Source organism: Microcaecilia unicolor, chromosome 2, assembly GCF_901765095.1.
Source record: "Microcaecilia unicolor chromosome 2, aMicUni1.1, whole genome shotgun sequence".
Classification (NCBI taxonomy): Eukaryota; Metazoa; Chordata; class Amphibia; order Gymnophiona; family Siphonopidae; genus Microcaecilia; species Microcaecilia unicolor.
The window spans coordinates 3,914,253-3,934,507 of NC_044032.1; the positions used below are offsets into that span (position 1 = coordinate 3,914,253).

Genomic DNA, 20,255 nt, shown 5'->3' on the forward strand with positions numbered 1-20,255 from the left:
TGTATCTGCCATTGTCAGGACACAGCACTATCCCCGCCTCCCAACCACCAGCCCCGCCTCCCACCACCGGCTCTGGCACAGACCCTATAAGTCTGCCCAGCACTATCCCCGCCTCCCAACCACCAGCCCCACCTCCCACCACCGGCTCTGGCACAGACCCTATAAGTCTGCCCAGCACTATCCCCGCCTCCCAACCACCAGCCCCGCCTCCCCCCACCAGCTCTGCCTCCACTGCATAGAATACAGCATTGTAAGTAACAAAACAGCTTCTGGAGCACTGACAAATACATTTTGAAAATAACCCTACCCCCTTCACAGACCCTCAAAATTCCACCAGCCCCCACAGCTCCTCTTAGATCTTCTCCCCCCCCCCTCCTGACCCATCCCCTATCAAGAGATAATGCAAATCTACTTTGCTATTGCTTTTGAGAAACAGAGATAGGTGCTTCAGGGGGAACGGTCTTCAACTTTATTGTCATACCGTCTCCTGTGAACTAAGACAAGTGCAAAGTGATGCACGTGGGAAGGAGGAACCCGAATTATGGCTATGTCATGCAAGGTTCCGCTTTAGGAGTTACGGACCGAGAAAGGGATCTGGGAGTCATCGTGGATAGGACGTTGAAATCTTCCGCTCAATGTGCTGCGGCGGCTAAGAAGGCGAACAGAATGTTGAGTATTATTAGAAAAGGGATGGAAAACAAACATGAAGATGTTATAATGCCGTTGTATCGCTCCATAGTGCGACCGCACCTGGAGTATTGTGTTCAGTTCTGGTTGCCTCATCTCAAAAAAGATATAAAGGAATTGGAGAAGGTGCAGAGAAGGGCGACAAAAATGATAAAAGGGATGGGATGACTACCCTATGAGGAGAGGTTAAGACGGCTAGGACTCTTTAGCCTGGAGAAAAGGCGGCTGAGGGGTGATATGATAGAGGTCTACAAAATAATGAGTGGGGTAGAGCAAACAGATGTGAAGCGTTTGTTGACGCTTTCTAACAATAATTGAACCAGGGGACACAAGATGAAATTAGAATGCGGTAGGTTTAAAACAAATCGGAGAGAGTTTTTCTTTACTCAGCGCGTAGTTAGACTCTGGAACTCATTGCCGGAGAAGGTAGTGACGGCAGCTGGCCTTGCTGAGTTTAAAGGGGGTCTGGACAGATTTCTGAAGGAAAAGTCCATTGATGGTTATTAAATTTTGGGTTTTTTGCCAGGTTCTTGGGGCCTGGATTGGCCGCTGTCGGAGACGGAGTGCTGGGCTTGATGGACCTTTGGTCTTTTCCCAGCGTGGCAGTGCTTATGTACTTATGTAAGATAAGCTCATGCCATGTGCCGTCATTTACTACTACTTATCATTTCTATAGCGCTACTAAGGTGAGCAGATGCAGGTAGAAAGGAAGCACAGGTAGTGAGCTGAAGGAATGTGCGTACTGGTAAGAGGTGAGTAAGGAGAAGGGTGAGTACCCCACCCTACGCTCACTTACACTCACCCTTGTGGGGGATAACCAAACTTACAGCACCGTCAGCAACTTCATTGTTTATTGTCTCTTGCAAGAATAACAGCAATATCTATAAGCAGCCTATAATAGAAAGAATGGGTTATAAATAGTAACATAGTAGATGACGGCAGAAAAAGACCTGCACGGTCCATCCAGTCTGCCCAACAAGATGAACTCATGTGTATACCTTACCTTGATTTGTACCTGTCTTTTTCAGGGCACAGACCGTATAAGTCTGTTCAGCAGTATTTCCCGCCTCCCAACCACCAGTCCCGCCTCCCATCACCGGCTCCGGCACAGACCCCGTATAAGTCTGCCCTCCCCCATCCTAGCCTCTCAACCACCAACCCCTCTTCCCCCCGCCACCCAATTTCAGCTAAGCTTCTGTGGATCCATTCCTTCTGCACAGGATTCCTTTATGCCTATCCCACGCATGTTTGAATTCCGTTACCGTTTTCATCTCCACCACCTCCCGCGGGAGGGCATTCCAAGCGTTCACCACCCTCTCCGTGAAGAAATACTTCCTGACATCTTTCCTGAGTCTGCCCTTATGGGAGAACCTCTCCTGGCTACCCAGGGAAGGCAGATCCCCCTCCCCCCTTTTTTTCAGGTTTCTTTTCTCTTTTATAGAGGTGTGCAAACAACTTATCATGTGATAACAGTTACTATACAATGGATAGGTTGGGGGAGGTCCAAATCTTCCACAAACAAGCAATAACAGCAAAGTACGCAAGAGTGGAAGAAAGCCAAGGTCCAAAAAAGACCAGTAAGAGCACCAAAGACAGTTTATCGGGACCCTACGCGGTCCGTGTTTCGGCTACAAAGCCTTCCTCAGGGGTCTGACTGTAGCAGTTACAGTTCACACCAGGGGCGTATCTGGACTCTGGCGGTAGGGGGGGCCAGAGCCAGAGGGAGGGGGCACATTTTAGCCCCCCCCCCCGGCGCCACTGATCCCCCCCCCCCCCCCCCCGCCATTTCCGGACCCCCTCGCCACTGCCAGACCCCCTCCTCACCACCAATGACACTCTCCACCCCCTCCCGCCGCCGCCAACCCTCCCCCGCCGCTGTCACTTACCTTTGCTGGCGGGGGACCCCAACCCCCCGCCAGCCGAGGTCCTCTCTTCCATGCAGGCTGCAAGTTGCAATGCTTCCTGTTCTTCTGAGTCTGACGTCCTGCACGTACAACGCGCAGGACGTCAGACTGAGTTCCAAATTCTGAGTCTGACGTCCTGCACGTTGTATGTGCAGGACGTCAGACTCAGAAGAACAGGAAGCGTTGCAACTTGCATCCTGCACGGAAGAGAGGACTTCGGCTGGCGGGGGCTTGGGGTCCCCCGCCAGCAAAGATCGGCGACGGGTTGGTGGCGGGCGGGAGGGAGGGGGAGGTGGAGAGGGTCGGTGGTAGGGGGGTCCAGGGTGAAATCTGCGGGGGCCCAGGCCCCTGTGGCCCCACGCAGATACGCCCCTGGTTCACACTAAGCTAGTGAAAACAAATGCAGTTGGGTTTCACTTCTTCCCTGCCCATTTCACTTCCCCGTTAAATGCCGATAAAATACATTTGATCGCTCAGTGGAATTGGAGCAAAGGCAATCCCTCTTGCTCAAGTTCATAAGTCTTAATTCACAACCTATTAGGCCCCTGACGCAGGCGCTGTGCACCGAAACATGGCCCCAGTTGGGTCACTAAGGGAAGAATCGATGTTCAAGTTACATGATTAAACAAATTGTGTCCCGATCTTGAAGCCTCCTGGTGATAAGTATTTAAGTACCATATGTCCCTTCCCCAGAGAGCTTACATTCCTGGTGACTACCTAATGCAATGGAAGATAAAGTAGTTTGCCCAGTGTTACAAGCAGTGTTTGTGGTGAAAGTGGTATTTGAATCCTGGCTTTAGTGGTTCTCAGCCCAGGTCACTAAGAAAGTAGGATGTGTCACAAATTTATTTAACGTGGTAACATAGTAGATGACGGCAGAAAAAGACCTGCATGGTCCATCCAGTCTGCCCAACAAGATAAACTCATATGTGTATACCTTACCTTGATTTGTACCTGGCTTATTTAGGGCACAGACCGTATAAGTCTGCCCAGCAGCATTTCCCGCCTCCCAACCACCAGTCCCGCCTCCCATCACCGGCTCTGGTACAGACCGAATAAGTCTGCCCTCCCCTATCCTCGCCTCCCAACCACCAACCCCTCTTCCCCCCACCTGCTCCACCACCCAATTTCAGCTAAGCTTCTGAGGATCCATTCCTTCTGCACAGGATTCCTTTATGCATATCCCACGCATGTTTGAATTCCGTTACCGTTTTCATCTCCACCACCTCCCGTGGGAGGGCATTCCAAGCGTCCACCACCCTCTCTGTGAAAAAATACTTCCTGACATCTTTTTTGAGTCTGCCCCCCTTCAATCTCATTTCATGTCCTCTCGTTCTACCGCCTTCCCATCTCTGGAAAAGATTTTTTTGCGGATTAATACCTTTCAAGTATTTGAACGTCTGTATCATATCACCCCTGTTCCTCCTTTCCTCCAGGGAATACATGTTCAGGTCAGCAAGTCTCTCCTATGTCTTGGAACGCAAATCCCATACCATCCTCGTAGCTTTTCTTTGCACCGCTTCAATTCTTTTTACATCCTTAGCAAGGTACGGCCTCCAAAACTGAACACAATACTCCAGGTGGGGCCTCACCAACGACTTGTACAGGGGCATCAACACTTCCTTTCTTCTGCTGATCACACCTCTCTCTATACAGCCTAGCAACCTTCTCGCTACGGCCACCGCCCTGTCACACTGTTTCGTCGCCTTCAGATCCTCGGATACTATCACCCCAAGATCCCTCTCCCCCTCAGTACATATCAGACTCTCCCCGCCTAACACATAAGTCTCTCGTGGGTTTCTACTCCCTAAAAGCATCACTTTGCATTTCTTCGCATTGAATTTTAATTGCCAAACCTTAGTCCATTCTTCTAGATTTTGCTGTTTGTATTCTATGAGTAGGGTTAAATGGTCAGTATTCTCAATGGAGAAGGGTAGTTAGTGGGGTTTCCCAGGGGTCTGTGCTGGGTCCGCTGCTTTTTAACATATTTATAAATGACCTAGAGATGGGAGTAACTAGTGAGGTAATTAAATTTGCTGATGAAACAAAGTTATTTAAAGTCATTAAATCGAGGGAGGATTGTGAAAAATTACAACACGACCATTACGAGGCACTGGGAGACTGGGTGTCTAAGTGGCAGATGACGTTTAATGTGAGCAAGTGCAAAGTGATGTATGTAGGAAAGAGGAACCTGAATTATAGCTACGTCATGCAAGGTTCCACGTTAGGAGTCATGGACCAACAAAGGGATCTAGGTGTCGTCGTTGATGATACATTGAAACCTTCTGCTCAGTGTGCTGCTGTGGCTAAGAAAGCAAATAGAATGTTAGGTATTATTAGGAAAGGAATGGAAAACAAAAATGAGGATGTTGTATCGCCTTTGTATCGCTCCATGGTGCGACTGCACCTTGAATATTGTGTTCAATTCTGGTCGCCGCATCTCAAAAAAGATATAGTGGAATTAGAAAAGGTGCAGAGAAGGGCGACGAAGATGATAAAGCGGATGGGATGACTTCCCTATAAGGAAAGGCTAAAGCGGCTAGGGCTCTTGAGCTTGGAGAAAAGGCAGCTGAGGGGAGATATGATAGAGGTCTATAAAATAATGAGTGGAGTTGAACGGGTAGATGTGAAGCATCTGTTCACGCTTTCCAAAAATACTAGGACTAGGGGGCATGCGATGAAGCTACAATGTAGTAAATTTAAAACGAATCGGAGAAAATATTTCTTCACTCAACGTGTAATTAAACTCTGGAATTTGTTGCCAGAGAATGTGGTAAAGGGGGTTAGCTTAGCGGAGTTTTAAAAAGGTTTGGACGGCTTCCTAAAGGAAAAGTCCATAGACTGTTATTAAGTGGACTTGGGGAAAATTCACTGTTTCTGGAATAAGCAGTATAAAATGTTTTGTACATTTTGGGATCTTGCCAGGTATTTGTGACCTGGATTGGCCACTGTTGGAAACAGGATGCTGGGCTTGATGGACCTTTGCTCTTTCCCAGTATGGCAATACTTATGTACTTATGAGATTTTATTGTACCACACCTTACGTGACGATTTATTAAATTTGTTTATGTAATCGTCATTTACTATACCGCTGCATCTGATAAAGCAGGGGTAAGCAGTTTACAGACTAAAGTGTGCAATGAAGTTGAAAATAAATAAATTGCCATGTGTGACTTAAAATCTTGCTTTTTTTTTTTTTAGCATTCTCTTCGCAGCAAAGAATTAATAATCTCCTGATTTGGTCGAGGTCACCCACCCCTCCAGGTGAGATCTCGTCTCTTCCTTCCCAGTGCTCTCTTATTCCATCTGATTCTCAGATACATCTCTGTCACTCTCACTGTGTCGTTTTGAAATAAGTGCTTAACCTTTCTGTGTCCTGTTGGCAGAGACATTATTGTTTTCACGGGTGATTTTCTGACAGAAAAACCGCTGGCTTAGGAGGAAGTGGGGGAGGGGGGGGAGTGCTTGCACCAACTATTTCTCTCCCATCCTATATAATAATTTGCACCTCCGTCTGGATGCCTGGGTTCGTAACACAATTCCCATTGGTTCGCTCTGGGGATGACATCACAGGGCGGACCAATGGGAAGTGAGAGGGAAGGGAACCCAGCAGCAGCCACAGGAGGTGAGTAAACAATCGCCCCCCCAAGTTCCATGACCCCCCTCCCTCCCTCCTTCCACCCCCATCCGTCCGAGTTCCATGGGCCCACTCTAGTCCGGCGGCCCCACTCCCGTCTGAGTTCCACGCCTCCCATCTCCTCCGATTTCCGCCACCCAGCGCCTCCCTCCCTCTGTCTCTGTGGCCTCCGAGTGCAAGGAGTACGTGTGCGGGTGCCCCAGCCCTTTGTAAGTGCCAGCTGTTGTTTAAAACGTTTTACCTCCTACTAGAGAGCTGCACGGCTTCCGTCCCCGCGGGAATCCCGCGGAACCCGCGGGATTCCCGCAGGGACGGAGGCAGTTCCTGTGGGGTTCCCGCGGGGATGGAAGCTGTTCTGCGGGGTTCCCGCGGGGATGGAAGCTGTTCTGCGGGGTTCCCGCGGGGACGGAGTCAGTTCCTGCGGGGTTCCCGCGGGGATGGAACCAGTTCTGTGGGCTTCCCGTGGAATTGTAAGCTGCATCTGCACCAGCCTCTCATCTACCGAATACCAATTTATTTGAGTGCTGTCTCCTCCTCCTCCTCCTCCTCTTCTTCCTTGCTTTAACAGCATAAATGTGGAAAGTCTTCCATTAAGGAGGTGGTAGAGTCACAAATGATGACGGAATTCAAAAAGGCATGGGATGAACACAGAGGATCTCTAATTAGAAAATGGAAGTTATATAAAACCTAACCTTAAATGGCTGCATGTGTGTGGATGTGTCAAGTGACGCTTAAATGGCGACTCTGGCTGTGATGAACTAGGGCTGATTCCTGGCAGACTTGTATGGTCTGTGTCTCATACATGGCAATCTGGTTTAGGATGGGCTGGAAAGGGCTTAGACAGCAACTTCAGTGGCTGGAACACGAGGACAGTGCTGGACAGACTTTTATGGTCTGTGTCCCACAAATGAGAACATGAATAGGCTGGAGTGGGCTTCGATGGCAACTCCAGCAGTTGGAACATAAGGATGGGGCCAGATAGACTTCTGTGGTCTTTGTTCCAGAAACACGAAAGAAAGACCATAATCAAGTATATAATATCACACTCGTTGATTTAATGATGAATTGATCATGAGTGTGACTATTGGGCAGAGTGAATGGACCGTTCAGGTCTATTTGCTGTCACTTACTATGTTACTATTAATCCTCTTTGCTCCCAGGCTGGTGCACAGACCTCAGCTCTGACACAGGCACAAGAATCAGATGTCACCTGACCTACTGGCGCGTGCATGTGGCGACCTCTCAGCACACACTGCCAGTGAATCAGAGACAAATCTTACATGTGCGCACCAGAGTGTTCCAAGTTCCAACTTCCGTTCCTTCCTTGCCTACAGTGCTGTGGCTCAAATCCAGAGAGAGACTGAGGGAGCTGACTGGAACTTTCTTTTATGTACTATTAAATTCTTACGGGGATGGGTGGGGATGGTTTAAATTCTTGCGGGGACGGGTGGGGACGGGTTGGGATGGTTTAAATTTTTGCGGGGATGGGTGGGGATGGGTAAGATTCCAGTGGGGATGGGTGGGGACGGGTAAGATTCCAGCGGGGACGGGCGGGGATGGGTAAGATTTCTGTCCCCGTGCAACTCTCTACCTCCTACTCTGCCGGTTAACAGTGAAGTCCAGCACGCACGGACGCTGCTTCACACTGCCTTTGCTTTCTCTTCTGTTTCACCTGTTCCTCTGGTCTCGCCGTTCCGCAAACAGGGGCCATAATGCAACAAAACAAAACCGTTCAAAACTAAAACTTAGATGTTTGCCATTAAGTCTTGTATGTTCTCATATATCGATATATCAATAAACAATTGTTAAATTGAGCACAGGCCAGTGTTTTTTATTTACAGTTATTATTATTAGCATTTGTATAGCACTACATAGTAACATAGTAGATGACGGCAGAAAAAGACCTGCACGGTCCATCCAGTCTGCCCAAGAAGATAAATTCATATGTCCTACTTTTTTATTTGTACTGTCCTCTTCAGTGCACAGACCCTATAAGTCTGCCCAGCACTATCCCTGCCTCCCACCACCAGCTCTGGCACAGACCGTATAAGTCTGCCCAGCACTATCCTCGCCTCCCACAACCAGCTCTGGCACAGACCGTATAAGTCTGCCCAGCACTATCCCTGCCTCCCAACCACCAGCCCCAGCACAGACCGTATAAGTCTGCCCAGCACTAGCCCCGCCTCCCAACCACCAGCTCTGCCACCCATTCTAGGCTAAGCTCCTGAGGATCCCTTCCTTCTGCACAGGATTCCTTTATGTTTATCCCACGCATGTTTGAATTCCGTTACCGTTTTCATCTCCTCCACCTCCCGCGGGAGGGCATTCCAAGCATCCACCACCCTCTCCGTGAAAAAATACTTCCTGACATTCTTCTTGAGTCTGCCCCCCTTCAATCTCATTTCATGTCCTCTCGTTCTACCGCCTTCCCATCTCCGGAAAAGGTTCGTTTGCGGATTAATACCTTTCAAATATTTGAATGTCTGTATCATATCACCCCTGTTCCTCCTTTCCTCCAGGGTATGCAGCGCTGAACACCTGACATACAGACAGTCCCTGCTCAATAGAGCTTAAACCACTTATCCAGGTCTTCAACTGTCCTATGCAGGGCCACTGAGAGACACAGCTAGGCCTAGGGCAGGACCGGACTGGATCGCTGTGCATGCCCCCCTCCCCACTTGAGCTGCTGCCACCATGCCCCCCCCTCCAGCCACCGCTCTTGCATGCCTCCTTACCTTTCTGTCTCTGACTGCTGCTCCCTTGATCTGTCCGCTCCTGGTCCTGTGTGCTGGGAGTCAGGACTCGGATGATTGCATTAACAAAATATCGCATTATTGCAATCATCCGGGTCCTGGGCGGCAAGCAGGAGCAGAAGAGAAATACAGACCCGGAAGAAGGCAGGCAGGAGGAAGCATGCCAGGGTCAGGGACTTTTGCCCCCCTCAGAGGCCCTGGTCCTATTTTATGTTGTCGTACCACATTTTGCATGACTTGATAAATATATTGTAATATTTGAATGGTAGTCTTACTTATCAACTCTCTCTCCAGAGCAAAGGTGTGAAGACCACCAGGATTGGCAGAGGTCACCCACGCCTCCAGGTAAGATTCCACAAATTTCCCGTAGTAGCAATGCCGGCTGCTTCCTATCTTCCCTTCCCTCTTTCTGACCAGTGCCAGACTCCTTTCTTTCTGTGGCTGGGTGGATGAGCTCTGCTAGCCACCTCATCTCTGCACCCTCCAGCTCTGCAAGCATTTTAAAACCTCAGTCTGGCACTTCCCCACTGCTGATCTCACTATATATGACAGCAGAAGTCTGGCAGTGATGACGCACCAGTTTGGAAAATTCTCATGTGCCTTAAAATTTGCCAGTGTGACTCAACAGAATATCACCACAGATTCATATTCAGATACCTTTATGGGCATGACAAGTAATACATTTAATGGTAGATGGAGAAACAAAAAAGAAAGAAGGAGATAATTTGTGAAGTAATAGTAAAATAAAGTTATGTACAGAGAAGCCAATAACAAGAGCAATTTCCAGGTTTTTTTTTTGTTGTTACATTTGTATCCTGCGCTTTCCCACTCATGGCAGGCTCAATGCGGCAATGGAGTGTTAAGTGACTTGCCCAGAGTCACACCAATGTGGCCGCGCAGGCTTCTGCTTCTGTGAGTCTGACGTCCTGCACATACGTGCAGGACGTCAGACTCACAGAAACAGAAGCCTGCGCAGCCTTCTACATGGAATGTTGCTAGTGGAATAGCAACATTCCATGTAGAATCTCCAATAGTAGCAACTTTCCATGTAGAATCTCCAATAGTATCTATTTTATTTTTGTTACATTTGTACCCTGCGCTTTCCCACTCATGGCAGGCTCAATGCGGCTTACCTGGGGCAATGGAGGGTTAAGTGACTTGCCCAGAGTCACAAGGAGCTGCCTGTGCCTGAAGTGGGAATCAAACTCAGTTCCTCAGTTCCCCAGGACCAAAGTGCACCACCCTAACCACTAGGCCACTCCTCCACTGTTGCTACTATTTGAGATTCCACTAGCAACATTCCATGTAGAAGTCGGCCCTTGCAGATCACCAATGTGGCCGCGCAGGCTTCTGCTTCTGTGAGTCTGACGTCCTGCACATACGTGCAGGACGTCAGACTCACAGAAACAGAAGCCTACGCAGCCTTCTACATGGAATGTTGCTAGTGGAATAGCAACATTCCATGTAGAATCTCCAATAGTAGCAACTTTCCATGTAGAATCTCCAATAGTATCTATTTTATTTTTGTTACATTTGTACCCTGCGCTTTCCCACTCATGGCAGGCTCAATGCGGCTTACATGGGGCAATGGAGGGTTAAGTGACTTGCCCAGAGTCACAAGGAGCTGCCTGTGCCTGAAGTGGGAATCAAACTCAGTTCCTCAGGACCAAAGTCCACCACCCTAACCACTAGGTCACTCCTCCACTGTTGCTACTATTGGAGATTCTACATGGAATGTTGCTATTCCACTAGCAACATAGTAACATAGTAGATGACGGCAGAAAAAGACCTGCATGGTCCATCTAGTCTGCCCAAGATAAACTCATATCTTGAATTTGTACCTGTCTTTTCCAGGGCACAGACCGTACAAGTCTGCCCAGCAGTATTTCCCGCCTCCCAACCACCAGTCCCATCTCCCATCACCGGCTCTGGTACAGACTGTATAAGTCTGCCCTCCCCTATCCTAGCCTCCCAACCACCAACCCCTCTTCCCCCCACCTGCTCCGCCACCCAATTTCAGCTAAGCTTCTGAGGATCCATTCCTGCTGCACAGGATTCCTTTATGCATATCCCACGCATGTTTGAATTCCGTTACCGTTTTCATCTCCACCACCTCCCGCGGGAGGGCATTCCAAGCATCCACCACCCTCTCCGTGAAAAAATACTTCCTGACATCTTTCCTGAGTCTGCCCCCCTTCAATCTCATTTCATGTCCTCTCGTTCTACCGCCTTCCCATCTCCGGAAAAGATTTTTTTGCAGATTAATACCTTTCAAGTATTTGAACGTCTGTATCATATCACCCCTGTTCCTCCTTTCCTCCAGGGTATACATGTTCAGGTCAGCAAGTCTTTGGTCATACGTCTTGGAACGCAATCCCATACCATTCTCGTAGCTTTTCTTTGCACCGCTTCCATTTTTTTTAACATCCTTCGCAAGGTACGGCCTCCAAAACTGAACACAATACTCCAGGTGGGGCCTCACCAACGACTTGTACAGGGGCATCAACACTTCCTTTCTTCTGCTGATCACACCTCTCTCTATACAGCCTAGCAACCTTCTCGCTACGGCCACCGCCCTGTCACACTGTTTCGTCGCCTTCAGATCCTCGGATACTATCACCCCAAGATCCCTCTCCCCCTCAGTACCTATCAGACTCTCCCCGCCTAACACATACGTCTCTCGTGGGTTTCTACTCCCTAAATGCATCACTTTGCATTTCTTCGCATTGAATTTTAATTGCCAAACCTCAGACCATTCTTCTAGCTTCCTCAGATCCCTTTTCATGCTTTCCACTCCCTCCCGGGCGTCCACTCTGTTGCAAATCTTAGTATCATCCGCAAATAAGCAAACTTTACCTTCTAACCCTTTGGCAATGTCACTCACAAATATATTGAACAGAATCAGCCCCAGCAGCGATCCCTGAGGCACTCCGCTACTCACCTTTCCCTCCTCCGAGCAAACTCCATTTACCACCACCCTCTGTCGTCTGTCTGTCAACCAGTTCCTAATCCAGTTCACCACTTCGGGACCTATCTTCAGCCCATCTAGTTTATTTAAGAGCCTCCTGTGAGGAACCGTGTCAAAAGCTTTGCTAAAATCTAAGTAGATTACGTCTATAGCACGTCGATGATTCAATTCTCCAGTTACCCAATCAAAGAATTCAATGAGATTCATTTGGCACGATTTCCCTCTGGTAAAACCATGTTGTCTCGGATCTTGCAGCTTGTTGGCTTCTAGGAAATTCACTATCCTTTCCTTCAGCATGGCTTCCATTACTTTTCCAATAACCAAAGTGAGGCTTACCGGCCTGTAGTTTCCAGCTTCTTCCCTATCACCACTTTTGTGAAGAGGTACCACCTCCGCCGTTCTCCAGTCCCTCGGAACCTCTCCAGTCTCCAAGGATTTATTAAACAAATCTTTAAGAGGACCCGCCAGGACCTCTCTGAGCTCCCTCAATATTCTGGGGTGGATCCCGTCCAGTCCCATGGCTTTGTCCACCTTTAGCCTTCCAAGTTGTTGATACACACTCTCTTCCATGAATGGTGCTATATCCATTCCATTCTCAGGTGTACTTTTGCCAGTCCCTCGCGGTCCTTCTCCAGGATTTTCTTCAGTGAAAACCGAACAAAAGTATCTATTTAGTAAATTGGCTTTTTCTTCATCATTATCTACATAGCGTTTCGCTGTATCTTTTAGTCTCACAATTCCCTTTTTAGTCCTTCTTCTTTCACTAATATACCTGAAGAAATTTTTGTCGCTCCTCCTTACATTTCTAGCCATTTCTTCTTCCGCTTGCGCCTTCGCCAGACGTACCTCTCTCTTGGCTTCTTTCAGTTTCATCCGGTATTCCTCCCCGTGTTCCTCTTCTTGAGATTTTCTATATTTCTGGAACGCCAACTCTTTAGCCTTTATTTTCTCAGCCACTTGCTTGGAGAACCATATTGGTTTCCTTTTCCTCTTGCTTTTATTTACTCTCCTTACATAAAGGTCTGTGGCCCTGTTTATTGCTTCTTTCAGCCTGGACCACTGCCCTTCCACTTCCTGTTCGTCCTCCCAGCCCATCATCTCCTTCCTCAGGTATTCCCCCATTTTACTAAAGTCAGCACACTTGAAATCCAGGACTTTGAGTTTAGAGTGGCCGCCCTCCACTTCAGCTGTTATATCAAACCAAACCGTTTGATGGTCACTGTTTCCCAGATGTGCACACACTCGCACATTTGACACACTATCCCCATTTGTGAGCACCAGATCCAGCATTGCTCCCTCCCTCGTGGGTTCCGTCACCATCTGTCTGAGCAGAGCACTTTGGAAAGCATCTACGATCTCTCTACTTCTTTCCGATTTGGCAGACGGAACCTTCCAATCTACATCCGGCAGATTGAAATCTCCCATCAACAGAACCTCTTTTTTCTTTCCTAATTTTTGAATATCTGCAATCAGATCTTTATCTAGTTCCTCTAATTGTGTGGGGGGTCTGTAGACAACACCCACGTGGACAGAAGTTCTATCCTCTCTTTTTAAGGTGATCCATATCGCTTCTTCTTTTCCCCAGGTCCCTGTCATTTCAGTCGCCATGATATCATTCCTCACATACAGAGCTACTCCTCCACCTTTACGACCCTCTCTATCCTTCCTAAATAGATTATAGCCTGGTATGCTTGCATCCCATTCGTGGGAACTGTTGAGCCACGTCTCTGTGATTGCAACAACATCTAAGTCTGCTTCCACCATCAGGGCTTGAAGGTCATGAACTTTATTGCTTAGACTACGAGCATTTGTGGCCATTGCTTTCCACCTATATTTCTTGGTATGTGTTTTAACATTAGTGATTTGGGGGTGTCTTTTCACTTTGGGTACCTTCATGTCTTTTTGTTCCAACTTTATTGCTTTTTCCTCTGCTTCAGTTCTATTTTCAGGAGCATTACAGTGCTGTAATGGAGCAAAAGAATTCTTTAGTGGCAACACTTGTGCGGGTGGATGCTTCTGTGTCACATGACGAAGTCTGCCTGAGCCTACTGTGAACCATCTGTTCTTATGTGGTTTTATTCTTTGAGGGAGTGGTGAGAAGCTATTTCTCTGTGCAGTCCTAGAAGCTGCTTTAATTGTATCCAATTCTTGCATTACTTTACGGAGCTCTTGTTTAAAACTAGATAGTTGAAGACAGATAGGGCAAGCTTTAAGTCTCCAGATGATTGGCCTTGAAACTAAAGTACCACAATTATTGCAGAGAATAAAAGTCATCCTGATTTCTTGAATTGGGTATGAACAGGTGTACTTAGTTGGGGTTTACAGTCTGTAAGACTGCCTGTGTATGATTAAGTTAATGAGGTTTGGTTTGTCTATAAATGAGTGGAAAACCCTGGGGTGGGTGGGATTATAAGTCCCAAGTGCCAGCTAACTACTGTTAAGGCAATTCTCTGGGTGGGACCAGAATTTTCAAATGATTTAACTTCCAAATTTGCCCTAGAATATAAAAAATAAGCTTTCCTTGTTGTAATATAAATCCAGATATTCCTAATAATTATATCAGTTTCAACAATGTAAAATGCACTTTAGAGCCCCAATACAATACAGCCTCCCTCTCAGAGCTTGGTAGGAAGAGAAAAGAAAGAAAAGAAGAGGTTTCACAGGGCAAAAATTAATTAAGCACTAAGCTTTAAATTAAAGAGAATATCAGGAATCTCACCTTAGCCAGCAAGTTGAGAAGTTTGGAATTTAAAAGGTCCAAATTTGTTATACATTCCATGTAGAATCTCCAATAGTATCTATTTTATTTTTGTTACATTTGTACCCCGTGCTTTCCCACTCATGGCAGGCTCAATGCAGCTTACATGGGGCAATGGAGGGTTAAGTGACTTGCCCAGAGTCACAAGGAGCTGCCTGTGCCTGAAGTGGGAATCAAACTCAGTTCCTCAGTTCCCCAGGACCAAAGTCCACCACCCTAACCACTAGGCCACTACTCCACTGTTGCTACTATTTGAGATTCTACATGGAATGTTGCTATTCCACTAGAAGTCGGCCCTTGCAGATCACCAATGTGGCCGCGCAGGCTTCTGCTTCTGTGAGTCTGACGTCCTGAACGTCAGACTCACAGAAACAGAAGCCTGCGCAGCCTTCTACATGGAATGTTGCTAGTGGAATAGCAACATTCCATGTAGAATCTCAAATAGTAGCAACATTCCATGTAGAAGGCTGCGCAGGCTTCTGTTTCTGTGAGTCTGACGTCCAGGACCGACTTCTACATGGAATGTTGCTAGTGGAATCTACTGTAGCAACAGTGGAGGACTGGCCTAGTGGTTGTTAGGGTGGCGGACTCTGGTCCTGGGGAACTGAGGAACTGAGTTTGATTCCCACTTCAGGCACAGGCAGCTCCTTGTGAATCTGGGCAAGTCACTTAACCCTCCATTGCCCCATGTAAGCCGCATTGAGCCTGCCATGAGTGGGAAAGCGCAGGGTACAAATGTAACAAAAATAAAATAGATACTATTGGAGATTCTACATGGAATGTTGCTACTATTGGAGATTCTACATGGAATGTTGCTATTCCAGACGTCAGACTCACAGAAGCAGAAGCCTGCGCGGCCACATTGGTGATCTGCAAGGGCCGACTTCTACATGGAATGTTGCTAGTGGAATAGCAACATTCCATGTAGAATCTCAAATAGTAGCAACAGTGGAGGAGTGGCCTAGTGGTTAGGGTGGCGGACTTTGGTCCTGAGGAACTTTCGATTCCCACAGGCAGCTCCTTGTGACTCTGGGCAAGTCACTTAACCCTCCATTGCCCCATGAAAGCTGCATTGAGCCTGCCATGAGTGGGAAAGCGCAGGGTACAAATGTAACAAAAATAAAATAGATACTATTGGAGATTCTACATGGAATGTTGCTATTCCACTAGAAGTCGGCCCTTGCAGATCACCAATGTGGCCGCGCAGGCTTCTGCTTCTGCTTCTGTGAGTCTGACGTCCTGAACGTCAGACTCACAGAAACAGAAGCCTGCGCAGCCTTCTACATGGAATGTTGCTAGTGGAATAGCAACATTCCATGTAGAATCTCAAATAGTAGCAACATTCCATGTAGAAGGCTGCGCAGGCTTCTGTTTCTGTGAGTCTGACGTCCAGGACCGACTTCTACATGGAATGTTGCTAGTGGAATCTACTGTAGCAACAGTGGAGGACTGGCCTAGTGGTTGTTAGGGTGGCGGACTCTGGTCCTGGGGAACTGAGGAACTGAGTTTGATTCCCACTTCAGGCACAGGCAGCTCCTTGTGACTCTGGGCAAGTCACTTAACCCTCATTTGCCCCATGTAAGCCGCATTGAGCCTGCCATGAGTGGGAAAGCGCAGGGTACAAATGTAACAAAAATAAAATAGATACTATTGGAGATTCTACATGGAATGTTGCTACTATTGGAGATTCTACATGGAATGTTGCTATTCCAGACGTCAGACTCACAGAAGCAGAAGCCTGCGCGGCCACATTGGTGATCTGCAAGGGCCGACTTCTACATGGAATGTTGCTAGTGGAATAGCAACATTCCATGTAGAATCTCAAATAGTAGCAACAGTGGAGGAGTGGCCTAGTGGTTAGGGTGGTGGACTTTGGTCCTGGGGAACTGAGTTCGATTCCCACTTCAGGCACAGGCAGCTCCTTGTGAATCTGGGCAAGTCACTTAACCCTCCATTGCCCCATGTAAGCCGCATTGAGCCTGCCATGAGTGGGAAAGCGCAGGGTACAAATGTAACAAAGATAAAATAAGAGGATCTATAGAGTGCAGTAAAAACAAAGAAAACTTAAATACAAGGAAAATTAAGTAAAACATGTAAGGGTTAAGAGGAAAAGGCCCCAAATGGAGAAAAAGAGCAAAACCAGAGGAAAAAATCCCGCAGGTAAGGCACAAAAAATCCAGCAAAAAAAGGAAACCGCATCAAATGCAGTGAGAGAGCCGCGAAACAGCATGTCCTCTCCTAACAGCGGATGGAAGAAGACTTCAGGTTCTGCACTCTTGCGGCGGGTGGGAAGGCACGCTTGCGCAGTGGGAACATTACGTTTTCTGTTTTAAAAGCTGTAATACACTATTAAGCGTTCCACACCAGGCGACGTGGATGACGTCACCCACGTGTGAGAATATGGCATGTTTGTCCTTGAAGAAGCTAACATACTTTTTTTTTTACCTTTGTTGCCTGGTCATTGTATTTTTCTAACTGTGTTGGTTCGAGCTCCGGTTTCTGCTTTCCTTCCTCTTCTCATGTCATTTTTCTCTTTCCTCCTTTCCTTTCATCTTTCTTCCATTTTTTTTTTTTTGCCTCTCTGGCCACATTTAATTCATTCTTATTATCCAATCTTAAATTTCCCTCTTTTTACTGCACCTGCCTACAGCTTTCCATTTCTTTCCCTTTCCCCAGTTGTCCTATTGTCTTTCCTCTTACTTCCTAGTCTTTCACCAACTCTGTTCTTTTCCATCCAGCATCTCTTCTCTTTTCCTCCCCTCTTCCATCCTCCGAGTTACTTCCTCCCTCCTCCCAATCTCAATCCCCTCTCTCACACCCTGAAGAGAAAAAGAAATCCTGACCAGACCTCCACCCTAACCACCTACTGGAGGCCCCCCCAGGCCTACCTTTAAGAGTCTGGTGGTCTAAGGGGTCCAAAGAGTAAGAGCGATGCCCTCTCGCTCCTGCTCTTTGCAGCTCCAGCCTCAAAATGGCTGTTACGATTCTGCCGCTAGAAGTCATGGCGGCCATTATGAGGCCAAAGCTATGATGGGCAGGAGCAAGTCGGCATTGCTTCTGCTCTCAAGACCACTTAAATCACCAGGGCTAACAAAGGTAGGTCTGGGAGGAACTATAAGGGATTGCGGGGGGTCCGGTCAGGCTCCACCCATGGACTGCCTCAGCAGATTGGCAGGCACATGCAAATTAACCAGGCGGGAGGCTCTACTGCCAGCTAAATTGCTTTAAATATCAGGCTCTAAATTTTAATTCCGTTTTTTTTTATTTTTTGCAGCCAAATACTCAACAGAGATGCCAGAGGATCGGGATGCTCCCTCTCCTCTTGTATAGATCAGGATAGATCATAAGGAATGCCAAGCCAAATGCAAATGCAAAGCCAAATGCAAAGCGGAGATAAGGAGGGCAAAAAAGGACTTTGAGAAGAAATTAGCGTTGGAAGCAAAAATACATAGTAAAAATTTTTTTAGATACATTAAAAGCAGGAAACCGGCCAAAGAGTCGGTTGGGCCGCTGGACGAAAATGGTGTTAAAGGGGGCGATCAAGGAGGACAAGCCGTAGCGGAGAAATTAAATGAATTCTTTGCTTCGGTCTTCACCGAGGAGGATTTGGGGGGGGACACCGGTGCCGGAAAGAATATTTGAAGCGGGGGAGTCGGAGAAACTAAACAAATTCTCTGTAACCTTGGAGGATGTAATGGGTCAGTTCAGCAAGCTGAAGAGTAGTAAATCACCGGGACCTGATGGTATTCATCCCAGAGTATTAATAGAACTAAAAAATGAACTTGCGGAGCTACTGTTAGAAATATGCAATCTGTCCCTAAAATCGAGTGTAATACCGGAAGACTGGAGGGTAGCCAATGTTACTCCGATTTTTAAGAAGGGTTCCAGAGGAGATCCGGGAAATTATAGACCGGTGAGTCTGACGTCGGTGCCGGGCAAGATGGTGGAGGCTATTATTAAGAATAAAATTGCAGAGCATATACAAAAACATGGACTGATGAGACAAAGTCAGCACGGATTTAGTGAAGGGAAGTCTTGCCTCACCAATCTAATGCATTTTTTTGAGGGGGTAAGCAAACATGTGGACAATGGGGAGCCGGTTGATATTGTATATCTGGATTTTCAGAAGGCGTTTGACAAAGTGCCGCACGAAAGACTCCTGAAGAAATTGCAGAGTCATGGAATCGGAGGTAGGGTACTATTATGGATTAAGAACTGGTTGAAAGATAGGAAGCAGAGAGTAGGATTGCGTGGCCAGTATTCTCAGTGGAGGAGGGTAGTTAGTGGGGTCCCGCAGGGGTCTGTGCTGGGTCCGTTGCTTTTTAATGTATTTATAAATGACCTAGAGATGGGAATAACTAGTGAGGTAATTAAATTCGCCGATGACACAAAATTATTCAGGGTCGGCAAGTCGCAGGAGGAATGTGAACGATTACAGGAGGACCTTGCGAGACTGGGAGAATGGGCGTGCAAGTGGCAGATGAAGTTCAATGTTGACAAGTGCAAAGTGATGCATGTGGGTAAGAGGAACCCGAATTATAGCTACGTCTTACAAGGTTCCACGTTAGGAGTTACGGATCAAGAAAGGGATCTGGGTGTCGTCGTCGATGATACGCTGAAACCTTCTGCTCAGTGTGCTGCTGCGGCTAGGAAAGCGAATAGAATGTTGGGTGTTATTAGGAAGGGTATGGAGTCCAGGTGTGCGGATGTTATAATGCCGTTGTATCGCTCCATGGTGCGACCGCACCTGGAGTATTGTGTTCAGTACTGGTCTCCGTATCTCAAAAAAGATATAGTAGAATTGGAAAAGGTACAGCGAAGGGCGACGAAAATGATAGTGGGGATGGGACGACTTTCCTATGAAGAGAGGCTGAGAAGGCTAGGGCTTTTCAGCTTGGAGAAGAGACGGCTGAGGGGAGATATGATAGAAGTGTATAAATAATGAGTGGAATGGATCGGGTGGATGTGAAGCGACTGTTCACGCTATCCAAAATACTAGGACTAGAGGGCATGAGTTGAAGCTACAGTGTGGTAAATTTAAAACGAATCGGAGAAAATTTTCTTCACCCAACGTGTAATTAGACTCTGGAATTCGTTGCCGGAGAACGTGGTACGGGCGGTTAGCTTGACGGAGTTTAAAAGGGGTTAGATAGATTCCTAAAGGACAAGTCCATAGACCGCTATTAAATGGACTTGGAAAAATTCCGCATTTTTAGGTATAACTTGTCTGGAATGTTTTTACGTTTAGGGAGCGTGCCAGGTGCCCTTGACCTGGATTGGCCACTGTCGGTGACAGGATGCTGGGCTAGATGGACCTTTGGTCTTTCCCAGTATGGCACTACTTATGTACTTATGTACTTGTAGGTAAGAATAGCAGCCCTGTTTCTTTCCAGTCTCCCCCTACTGCCCTCCCAGGCCTCTCAGGTCTTCCCAGCTTGATCTACTTAATGTTCCTTCTTTCAGAGCCCTTGCTCATGCCACTATCCACAGTTCTATCTTTTCGGTACAGTGCCCGGATCTTTGGAACAAATTGCCCCAGCATCTCAAA

The 20,255-nt window shown here is 47.3% G+C and overlaps 1 protein-coding gene across 1 annotated transcript in view; it reads left to right on the forward strand.

Moving 5' to 3' along the window:
* The window catches only part of LOC115461767, a 40,145-nt gene that overhangs the window by 13,643 nt on the left and 6,247 nt on the right, over nucleotides 1-20,255 (forward strand). The window contains exons 3-4 of the mRNA XM_030191812.1: nucleotides 5,793-5,855; nucleotides 9,276-9,326. Coding sequence (XP_030047672.1) covers nucleotides 5,793-5,855; nucleotides 9,276-9,326 — 114 coding nt within the window. The remainder of the gene's footprint in view (nucleotides 1-5,792; nucleotides 5,856-9,275; nucleotides 9,327-20,255) is intronic.